The following is a 12,291-nucleotide window of genomic DNA, read 5'->3' as shown; positions in this document are numbered from 1 at the left end:
ATTCTGATTTTGTTTAAAATGTGTTTATATGTGAATACATTTATTAAAAGTAATATATGTAAGCTATATCCTAAAATTATTTTAAAATGGTCATCTTTGGAGGGGGGATGATCAAAGATTACCGAACCTTATTTTTGTTTACTTGGACAATGGTCGCGATCTCAGTATTTATCTAGCAGTGACTACCTTACTGAACTCTCTCTTAGATCTTAATAATTTTTCTTTGGGGTTTTGATATAATAATCATATATACACAATAACAAATTTTATCTCCTTTCTTTCTTTGGCTTAACCTTAGCTAGAATTTCTAGAGATGCTAAGCAATAATGTTGATTCTGGGCACTACCATCTGGTTTCTGACTTCAGTGGGAAGATGTCTAATGTCTCACAGTTATGTACAGTGTTTGTTAGTAGGATGATCAGTGTTGTCTTAACATCTCTCACCTTCTTAAAATGTACAAGGCACTTCTAGGGATGCTTTATATAGCCCACTTCTCTTTTAAAACACTGTTTAAATATGTATGAATAGATGTCTTCTTTCAATTTTCAACAAATTCCCTAAGTAAGCAGAGGATTAGCCATGCCTGCAGATCATTTACAAGTCAAGAAAGAAATCTGGTCTTATTTAATAAGCACACTTTATTTTCTTTCAACATTATTTTGCAGTTTCTCTGTCTACCTTTCTCCAGAAACGTAGCTCCTGATAACTTTTGGCAAAGACTGCGTCACAGACAATAAGGGCTGTTGCCAAGAGGGTCCTCAAATGTTTTAATCAAAAGACTAACCTCCCCGAGTGGCTAGTTTAGAGATTACAATATACATGTAGATACAAAAATCTCTGTCATGCTTTAAAAGACATATGTCCCACTGCTTCTCATTCTAGGGACAAAAATGTAAAATCTAGAAAACAAGCTCAAATTTTAAGCTTAATGGAAATTTCAAGGGGAAAAGAAGAATAAAATTTGATGCTAAACACTGAACACAGGAGGATAGAAAATACCTTCTTACCTGCACTTCAATTTGTAGGTCTTTGTCTAGCAGTGCTCTCTTCTTCAGTATTTCGGCTTTGAGTTGCTCTTTGTGCTTGAAGAGCAGTGCAGAGAGCTTGCTGGCATTCTGTTTGCTACGTTTCTGTTCCACGCTCTCCTCTCGCTTCCGTTTTTTTGCTGCCTGTTTTTCTTCTTTATCTATCTTATCCAAAATATACTTCATCACCTGGTTACAGACAATCATTCTAGAGAGAAACACACAATCTATGTAATACTGGGCATCTCCTTCTGAAAGACTTAAGACAAAATTTTTCTACGTCTTTACAGTTGGTACAAACTTTCTGTGACTGGAAAGCTTCAGAGCGATTGGAACCAGTTATGAGCATCTGTTAGTACTGAGTGTTCTCATTTAATAAACTTCAATCAAGGTAAAAACAATATAAACTCAGAACTCCTGTGTGTGTGTGTGTGTGTGTGTGTGTGTTAAAGAGAAGAGACTGATATACAGTGAGACCCAGTGTAATGGGTTATAAACATTTCTCCCTACCTTTGATTCTCTTCTCTTTCAGCTGGAGTCATGGTCTTTTTCTGTTTTAAATGTTCTATTACAGCATTATGCTTCATCACCACCTTCAGGACAGAACAAAATCCAAAAATGCATATTTTATAATGACTACAAGTTGGTACACAGGTAACAACAGTAGAAATCTGAGCACATGTATGTGTTTCCCAAAGAAACTAAGAATTTTATATCGTAATACAAATAAAATGAGAGCTACTGTCTGGCCCGGGTGCTTATCACATACCCGGCACTGTGCCCAGGGAAGCAGCTGACATTACCTTGTTTATTCACCGTAACGACGCTGAAAGGTAGGGAAACTTTTATAAATGAGATAGTGAGACATAAAGAACTTACTAACTTGTTTGAGATTAAAGAATTAATACAGCTCTAATTTTAACCCAGCTATCATCCTTCAATAACCATGTTTTTAACATTATGCTCTCCGTCCCAGGCATTCATTTTAAAGATCACCCCACCCCCGCCCCATTGCCACCTTGTGCAGATATTAGGGTAAAGACAGACATTGTAATAATTCTCAGTTCATGGACCATACAGTGCTAAAAGCTGGATAATAATGCATTTTAACACATTATATATGACGTTAATTTTTTAAGAATATTACTATACATCTTCAAATTCCCTCTGCTGGGGCTTCCCTGGTGGTACAGTGGTTGAGAGTCCGCCTGCCGATGCAGGGGACGCGGGTTCGTGCCCCGGTCCGGGAAGATCCCACATGCCGCGGAGCGGCTGGGTCCGTGAGCCATGGCCGCTGAGCCTGTGCGTCCGGAGCCTGTGCTCCGCAACGGGAGAGGCCACAACAGTGAGAGGCCTGCGTACCGCAAAAAAAAAAAAAAAAAAAAAAAAAAAAAAAAATCCTCTGCTGCTTAAAACACTTCTAACAGGAACACCTTGGGACTTCCGGGAAGATGGCGGAAGAGTAAGACTCGGAGATCGCCTTCCTCCCCACAGATACACCAGAAATACATCTACGCGTGGAGCGGCTCCTGCGGAGCACCTACTGAACGCTGGCAGAAGACCTCGGACCTCCCAGGGGGCAAGGAACCCCCCACGTACCTGGTTAGGGCAAAAGAAAAAAATAAACAGAGACAAAAGGATAGGGACGGGTCCTGCACCAGCGGGAGGGAGCTGTGAAGGAGGAGAGGTGTCCACACGCTGGGAGGCCCCTTCGCGGGCGGAGACTGCGGGTGGCGGAGTGGGGGAGCTTCGGAGGCGGAGACTACGGGTGGCGGAGTGGGGGAGCTTCAGCGCCGCGGAGGAGAGCACGGCAACGGGGGTGGGGGGGGCAAGGCGGAGAGATTCCAGTGCAGAGGATCGGGGCCGACCGGCACTCGCCAGCCGAGGGGCTTGTCTGCTCGCCCGATGGGGCGGGCGGGGCTGGGAGCTGAGGCTCCAGCTTCTGTCGGAGCGCCGGGAGAGGACTGGGGTTGGCGGCGTGAACACAGCCTGCGGGGCGTTGGTGCACCGCGGCTAGCCGGGAGGGAGTCCGGGGAAAGGTCTGGACCTGCCGAAGAGGCAGGAGACTTTTTCTTCCCTCTTTGTTTCCTGGTGCGCGAGTAGAGGGGATTAAGAACGCTGCTTGGGAGAGCTCCGGGGACGGGCGCGGGACGGGCGCGGGATGGGCGCGAGCCGCGGCTGAAAGTGCGGAGCCCAGAGACGGACATGAGACGCTAAGGCCGCTGCTGCCGCCACCAGGAAGCCTGTGTGCGAACACAGGTCACTGTCCACACCCCCTTCCGGGGAGCCCCGCCACTGCTGGGGTCCCGGGATCCAGGGACAGCTCCCCCAGGAGAGTGCACGGCGCGCCTCAGGCTAGCAATGACACGCCGGCCTCTGCCGCCGCGGGCCCGCCCCACACTCCGCGACCCTCCCTACCCCCCACCCCCACCCCCCACCCCCCCGCCCTGAGTGAGCCAGAGCCTCCGAATCAGCGGCTCCTTTAACCCCGTCCTGTCTGAGCAAAGAACAGACGCCCTCCGGCAACCTACACGCACAGGCGGGGCCAAATCCAAAGCTGAGCCCCTGGGAGCTGTGAGAACAAAGAAGAGAAAGGGAAATCTCTCCCAGCAGCCTCAGAAGCAGCAGATGAAAGCTCCACAATCAACTTGATGTACCCTGCATCTGTGGAATACATGAATAGACAACGAATCAACCCAAAGTAAGGAGCGGTGTGGATGAAAGGCTCTTGGTGCTGCAGCCAGGAGTTAGTGCTGTGCCTCTGAGGTGGGAGAGCCAACTTCAGGACACTGGTCCACAAGAGGCCTCCCAGCTGCACATAATATCAAACGGCGAAAATCTCCCAGAGATCTCCATCTCAACGCCAGCACCCAGCTTCACTCAACGACCAGCAAGCTACAGTGCTGGACATCCTATGCCAAACAATTAGCAAGACAGGAACACAACCCCACCCATTAGCAGAGAGGCTGCCCAAAATCATAATAAGTCTACAGACACCCCAAAACACACCACCAGATGTGGACCTGCCCACCAGAAAGACAAGATCCAGCCTCATCCACCAGAACACAGGCACTAGTACCCTCCACCAGGAAGCCTACACAACCCACTGAACCAACCTTAGCCATTGGGGACAGACACAAAAAACAACAGGAACTACGAACCTTCAGCCTGTAAAAAGGAGACCCCAAACACAGTAAGATAAGCAAAATGAAAAGACAGAAAAACACACAGCAGATGAAGGAGCAAGATAAAAACCCACCAGAACTAACAAATGAAGAGGAAATAGGCAGTCTACCTGAAAAAGAATTCAGAATAATGATAGTAAAGATGATCCAAAATCTTGGAAACAGAATAGACAAAATGAAAGAATCGGTTAACAAGGACCTAGAAGAACTAAAGATGAAACAAACAATGATGAACAACACAATAAATGAAATGAAAAATACTCTAGATGGGATCAGTAGCAGAATAACTGAGGCAGAAGAACGGATAAGTGACCTGGAAGATAAAATAGTGGAAATAACTACTGCAGAGCAGAATAAAGAAAAAAGAATGAAAAGAACTGAGGACAGTCTCAGAGACCTCTGGGACAATATTAAACGCACCAACATTCGAATTATAGGGGTTCCAGAAGAAGAAGAGAAAAAGAAAGGGACTGAGAAAATATTTGAAGAGATTATAGTTGAAAACTTCCCTAATATGGGAAAGGAAATAGTTAATCAAGTCCAGGAAGCACAGAGAGTCCCATACAGGATAAATCCAAGGAGAAATACGCCAAGACACATATTAATCAAACTGTCAAAAATTAAATACAAAGAAAGCATATTAAAAGCAGCAAGGGAAAAACAACAAATAACACACAAGGGAATCCCCATAAGGTTAACAGCTGATCTTTCAGCAGAAACTCTGCAAGCCAGAAGGGAGTGGCAGGACATATTGAAAGTGTTGAAGGAGAAAAACCTGCAACCAAGATTACTCTACCCAGGAAGGATCTCATTCAGATTTGATGGAGAAATTAAAACCTTTACAGACAAGCAAAAGCTGAGAGAGTTCAGCACCACCAAACCAGCTTTACAACAACTGCTAAAGGAACTTCTCTAGGCAAGAAACACAAAAGAAGGAGAAGACCTACAATAACGAACCCAAAACAATTAAGAAAATGGGAATGGGAACACACATATCGATAATTACCTTAAATATAAATGGACTAAATGCTCCCACCAAAAGACACAGATTGACTGAATGGATACAAAAACAAGACGCATATATTTGCTGTCTACAAGAGACCCACTTCAGACCTAGAGACACATACAGACTGAAAGTAAGGGGATGGAAAAAGGTATTTCATACAAATGGAAACCAAAAGAAAGGTGGAGTAGCAATTCTCATATCAGACAAAATAGACTTTAAAACAAAGACTATTAGAAGAGACAAAGAAGGACACTACATAATGATCAAGGGATCGATCCAAGAAGAAGATATAACAATTGTAAATATTTATGCACCCAACATAGGAGCACCTCAATACATAAGGCAAATACTGACAGCCATAAAAGGGGAAATCGACAGTAACACATTCATAGTAGGGGACTTTAACACCCCACTTTCACCAATGGACAGATCATCCAAAATGAAAATAAATAAGGAAACACAAGCTTTAAATGATACATTAAACGAGATGGACTTAATTGATATTTATAGGACATTCCATCCAAAAACAACAGAATACACATTTTTCTCAAGTGCTCATGGAACATTCTCCAGGATAGATCATATCTTGGGTCACAAATCAAGCCTTAGTAAATTTAAGAAAATTGAAATTGTATTAAGTATCTTTTCCGACCACAACTCTATGAGACTCGCTATCAATTACAGGAAAAGATCTGTAAAAAATACAAACACATGGAGGCTAAACAATACACTACTTAATAACGAAGTGATCACTGAAGAAATCAAAGAGGAAATCAAAAAATACCTAGAAACAAATGACAATGGAGACACGACGACTCAAAATCTATGGGATGCAGCAAAAGCAGTTCTAAGAGGGAAGTTTATAGCAATACAATCCTACCTTAAGAAGCAGGAAACATCTCGAATAAACCACCTAACCTTGCACCTAAAGCAATTAGAGAAAGAAGAACCAAAAAACCCCAAAGTTAGCAGAAGGAAAGAAATCATAAAAATCAGATCAGAAATAAATGAAAAAGAAATGAAGGAAACGATAGCAAAGATCAATAAAACTAAAAGCTGGTTCTTTGAAAGGATAAACAAAATTGATAGAACATTAGCCAGACTCATCAAGAAAAAAAGGGAGAAGACTCAAATCAATAGAATTAGAAATGAAGAAGGAGAAGTAACAACTGACACTGCAGAAATACAAAAGATCATGAGAGATTACTACAAGCAGCTCTATGCCAATAAAATGGACAACCTGGAAGAAATGGACAAATTCTTAGAAAGGCACAACCTGCCAAGACTGAATCAGGAAGAAATAGAAAATATGAACAGACCAATCACAAGCACTGAAATTGAAACTGTGATTAAAAATCTTCCAACAAGCAAAAGCCCAGGACCAGATGGCTTCACAGGCGAATTCTATCAAACATTTAGAGAAGAGCTATCACCTATCCTTCTCAAACTCTTCCAACATATAGCAGAGGGAGGAACACTCCCCAACTCATTCGAGGCCACCATCACCCTGATACCAAAACCAGAGAAGGATGTCACAAAGAAAGAAAACTACAGGCCAATATCACTGATGAACATAGATGCAAAAATCCTCAACAAAATACTAGCAAACAGAATCCAACAGCACATTAAACGGATCATACACCATGATCAAGTGGGGTTTATTCCAGGAAGGCAAGGATTCTTCAATATATGCAAATCAATCAATGTGATACACCATATTAACAAATTGAAGGAGAAAAACCATATGATCATCTCAATAGATGCAGAGAAAGCTTTTGACAAAATTCAACACCCATTTATGATAAAAACCCTGCAGAAAGTAGGCATAGAGGGAACTTTCCTCAACATAATAAAGGCCATATATGACAAACCCACAGCCAACATCGCCCTCAATGGTGAAAAACTGAAAGCATTTCCACTAAGATCAGGAACAAGACAAGGTTGCCCACTCTCACCACTCTTATTCAACATAGTTTTGGAAGTTTTAGCCACAGCAATCAGAGAAGAAAAGGAAATAAAAGGAATCCAAATCGGAAAAGAAGTAAAGCTGTCACTCTTTGCAGATGACATGATACTATACATAAAGAATCCTAAAGATGCTACCAGAAAACTACTAGAGCTAATCAATGAATTTGGTAAAGTAGCAGGATACAAAATTAATGCACAGAAATCTCTGGCATTCCTATACACTAAGGATGAAAAATCTGAAAGTGAAATCAAGAAAACACTCCCATTTACCATTGCAACAAAAAGAATAAAATATCTAGGAATAAACCTACCTAAGGAGACAAAAGACCTGTATGCAGAAAATTATAAGACACTGATGAAAGAAATTAAAGATGATACAAATAGATGGAGAGATATACCATATTCTTGGATTGGAAGAATCAACATTGTGAAAATGACTCTACTACCCAAAGCAATCTACAGATTCAGTGCAATCTCTATCAAACTGCCAATGGCATTTTTCACAGAACTAGAACAAAAAATTTCACAATTTGTATGGAAACACAAAAGACCCAGAATAGCCAAAGCAATCTTGAGAACGAAAAACGGAGCTGGAGGAATCAGGCTTCCTGACTTCAGACTATACTACAAAGCTACAGTAATCAAGACAGTATGGTACTAGCACAAAAACAGAAATATAGATCAATGGAACAGGATAGAAAGCCCAGAGATAAACCCACGCACATATGGTCACCTTATCTTTGACAAAGGAGGCAGGAATGTACAGTGGAGAAAGGACAGCCTCTTCAATAAGTGGTGCTGGGAAAACTGGACAGCTACATGTAAAAGTATGAGATTAGATCACTCCCTAACACCATACACAAAAATAAGCTCAAAATGGATTAAAGACCTAAATGTAAGGCCAGAAACTATCAAACTCTTAGAGGAAAACATAGGCAGGACACTCTATGACATAAATCGCAGCAAGGTCCTTTTTGACCCACCTCCTAGAGAAATGGAAATAAAAACAAAAGTAAACAAATGGGACCTAATGAAACTTAAAAGCTTTTGCGCAGCAAAGGAAACCATAAAGAAGACCAAAAGACAACCCTCAGAATGGGAGAAAATATTTGCAAATGAAGCAACTGACAAAGGATTAATCTCCAAAATTTATAAGCGGCTCATGCAGCTTAATAACAAAAAAACAAACAACCCAATCCAAAAATGGGCAGAAGACCTAAATAGACATTTCTCCAAAGAAGATATACAGATTGCCAACAAACACATGAAAGAATGCTCAACATCATTAATCATTAGAGAAATGCAAATCAAAACGACAATGAGATATCATCTCACACCAGTCAGAATGGCCATCATCAAAAAAATCTAGAAATAATAAATGCTGGAGAGGGTGTGGAGAAAAGGGAACCCTCTTACACTGTTGGTGGGAATGTAAATTGATACAGCCACTGTGGAGAACAGTATGGAGGTTCCTTAAAAAACTACAAATAGAACTACCATATGACCCAGCAATCCCACTACTGGGCATATACCCTGAGAAAACCATAATTCAAAAAGAGTCATGTACCAAAATGTTCATTGCAGCTCTATTTACAATAGCCCAGAGATGGAAACAACCTAAGTGTCCATCATCGGATGAATGGATAAAGAAGATGTGGCACATATATACAATGAAATATTACTCAGCCATAAAAAGAAACGAAATTGAGCTATTTGTAATGAGGTGGATAGAGTCTGTCATACAGAGTGAAGTAAGTCAGAAAGAGAGAGACAAATACCGTATGCTAACACATATATATGGAATTTAAGAAAAAAAAATGTCATGAAAAACCTAGGGGTGAAACAGGAATAAAGACACAGACTTACTAGAGAATGGACTTGAGGCTATGGGGAGGAGGAAGGGTAAACGGTGACAAAGCGAGAGAGAGGCATGGACATATATACACTACCAAACGTAAGGTAGATAGCTAGTGGGAAGCAGCCGCATAGCACAGGGAGATCAGCTTGGTGCTTTGTGACCGCCTGGAGGGGTGGGATAGGGAGGGTGGGAGGGAGGGAGACGCAAGCGGGAAGAGATATGGGAACATATGTATATATATAACTGATTCATTTTGTTGTGAAGCTGAAACTAACATACCATTGTAAAGCAATTATACTCCAATAAAGATGTTAAAATGAGAAAAAAAAAACACTTCTAACAACATTACAATCATCAAAGTTGCTAAGAGACTAGATCTTAATTATTCCAACCACTAAAAGGAAATGAAAATTATGTGACATGATAGGGGAGTTAATTATTGCTACAATGGCAGTCATATTACAAGATGTGAATGTATAAAATCAATAAGACATATACCTTAAATTAAATTTATACAATGTTATATGTCAAATATATTTCACTAAAAAATAAAATAAAAAGTGCTTCTACATACATGACCTCATTTAATCATTACAGTAACCCTGTGTGGCTGAAAGGGAGAGAGTTTTAATGAGGATATAGCTCAGGGGAGATCAGTGGGTTTCACAGACTGTAAACGGGAGACCCAGGAACTGGGTTCTCCTGACTTGGGAACACTTGAAACCCACACAAACTCCTGACTAGTGCGGAACGCTGCACATTCTCCCGCAATGCTATAGAGGATGTCACTATACATGTGGCTTTGTTTCAAGCAGAATAATTCTAACTCATCTAAATTGCCTTACTTCACTACAAAGCTACTGCACAATGCCACTTTTTATTTATGCTATGGAGTAATACTATTTAAATCTTTTTTTTACGAAGGTGTGGCTGGAAACACAAATGAGTTTAATCTGTCTATAAAATTTGCTTAGTCTACGTGCAAACTAAGGAATGACAACTGCAAAGAAATTGCTATGATGCCTGAAGTGGCTTCCAAACTTAGTTAAACCTTCAGGTTTCATATCAATGATACTTAAACTTCCTAAGTCCACTCTTTCCAACTTAGTTCTCCCAAAATACACGTCGTTTTTCCAGTAAGCACTGACTGTTTATATCCAACAGAGTTCCAAACCATAACAGTCATTCAGTACGTTTTGGTCAATCCAGTGCTGCTGCTAACTTGAAGCATCAATGACTTTTGTGTCTTATTTAAGGAAAGCTAACACAACCAAACACTAAGTCTAATGCACAGCACAATAATTCAAGCTACTGAACATGCTGCTTTTACTTAATAACTTTACCTGTTTCTGAATGATTTCACTTTGATTAGAAGCTTGGAGGGTGTGTTCCCGCTTAATTTCTATCTGTTGCTGCTTCTTCTTTTGCTGCTGATCCCTGAGTTGCTGAACCCTTTGCAACTGCTCTTGCACACTGGCTGCCTGCACTGTAACCACATTCTGAATCTGATGAGTCTGCACAGGGCTGCTTTGCTGCATCTGAATGGGGACCTGGAGTTTGATCTGCTGGGGCACACCACCTTGCTGAGCCTGTATCTGAGCCACAACCTGTGACTGGATCTGGGAGAGAACCTGGACTTGTTGCAGCTGCGGCACAGCAAGGACTTGGGGCTGAGGCTGCTGTACTTGGAGCAGAGGACGGGATGGGGACGAAACAGTAACTTGGCTTAACGTTTGTCCTGATGAAAGAGTTTGAGTTGAAGACTGTACCTGGGGTTGTGACTGTGGCTGGCCCTGGGAAGGTGGCTGAAGAGATGTGTGTGGCTGAATTGGAATCGGCTGTGAGGCTGTAGTCTGACCCTGGGACTGCTGTCCAGGAGACACTTGGGATGGAGTTGATGGACGCATTCGAGTCTGTGGTGGACTCTGGACACGAGCAGGAGACTGTCCTTGGACATTACTCTGAGGCTGACACTGTCCTGCACCTTGGGGTTTGGAGGACTGTGCTTGGGTGGGCTGTGCTTCAGGAGGGACGTGGGAGGCAGAAGTTGCTTGGGTCTGGGCTTCAGGCTGAGCTGGGGACGGGGGTTGGGTTGGGGGCTGGGGCTGTGCGGGCTGAGCAGTCTGAGGCTGGGCTTCTGCAGGACTCATGCTCGACGGCTGAGCTGGAGGCAGGCTCTTGGCTGGCTGCACCTGTGTCAGGGGCGATAATTTACTCTGTCTTTGTTCACTTGTACCTGTGAAAAGGAAAGACCAAATATTTCTTACTCTAGAACATGAGACTGTGGTTTAAGAAGAATTTGAAGGGGATTTTCTAAAGGTGAGAATTCTGCATTTCAGTACAGTACAGAAGATTGATGCCCTAGAAATGCTCCATCTAGAAACACCTAGGTCAGGACTCTCCTAAATTGGGGAACACGGGCCCTGTTCATGGCTGCCCTCCGCACATTTTGCTAAGTCTCCAGAGGGCTGGCTTCCAAAGCAAGGCACAGTCTCTGGAAATCAGCCAGGTCTTCTGGCCCAGGCTAAGGCCAGCCCACATTCCTCTCCTATGGCGTGACGCCAGTGAGTGACGGCCGCTTGCAGCAGGAGGCTCACCAAGTGCTCTGGTCCTGAAGCTCCCAATCATAGGTTATGAGCTGGAAATACCCACCTGCCCTGAGAGCACGTCATGACTCAATCAGTTCCTACAGGCTTGGTGAGGAGTTAGGAGTGGGCACAGTCACCACGATACTTTACTATTTTGTGCCAACCCCCCGCTTTCTATAGTTTTTAACAGGGGATGGTGGTGACAGGGAGGCTGTCAGAGCAGGAGATCTGGTCAAGCTCTTGTGAGGCTGACCAGTCAGCTGTGACACTCACCAGCTTGAGGCACATCCTCCCAAAGATAAAGACCAGCCCTCTGGCCCCCTCTGTCACCTAGCAACCCGTGACACTAACAAGCAGCATTTCCGACAAGCCCAGGTTCTACCTGCTGCTGTAGTGGAAACAGTGGTGGTGGTGCTGCTGGTTGCCGTGGCCGTTGTTGCCAGTGGGGTGAAGAGGAACCGCTGGACGGTACCATTTGGCATTGCGGCTTGCATCAGCTGCTGTCCTGGACCAGGAAGTATAGTCACCCCTTGAGGTATCAACTGCAACTGTCCAGTAGTTTGGCCTTGTCCTTGAATCACTACTGTCAAACCTTGATTGCCACCCTACGGAAAAAACACACAACATGTAAACCGTGTTCAAAGGATCGATCTGCAAGTA

The 12,291-nt window shown here is 43.0% G+C and overlaps 1 protein-coding gene across 8 annotated transcripts in view; it reads right to left on the bottom strand.

The window, feature by feature from the left end:
- BPTF (bromodomain PHD finger transcription factor) overlaps positions 1-12,291 on the bottom strand; it is a 140,725-nt gene that overhangs the window by 20,797 nt on the left and 107,637 nt on the right. For 6 of the 8 annotated variants that reach the window (XM_059996866.1, XM_059996873.1, XM_069540074.1 and 3 more), the window contains 4 exons: positions 12,014-12,236; positions 10,387-11,279; positions 1,537-1,619; positions 1,009-1,234 (listed from right to left, as the gene is read on the bottom strand). In XM_059996866.1, coding sequence (XP_059852849.1) covers positions 1,009-1,234; positions 1,537-1,619; positions 10,387-11,279; positions 12,014-12,236 — 1,425 coding nt within the window. The remainder of the gene's footprint in view (positions 1-1,008; positions 1,235-1,536; positions 1,620-10,386; positions 11,280-12,013; positions 12,237-12,291) is intronic. The other 2 variants (XM_059996874.1, XM_059996878.1) reach the window with 1 other exon arrangement.

Source organism: Delphinus delphis, chromosome 19, assembly GCF_949987515.2.
Source record: "Delphinus delphis chromosome 19, mDelDel1.2, whole genome shotgun sequence".
In the NCBI taxonomy this organism is placed as follows: domain Eukaryota; kingdom Metazoa; phylum Chordata; class Mammalia; order Artiodactyla; family Delphinidae; genus Delphinus; species Delphinus delphis.
Note: the sequence above shows the minus strand (reverse complement) of the source record. Positions and strands in the feature narration are given on the sequence as shown.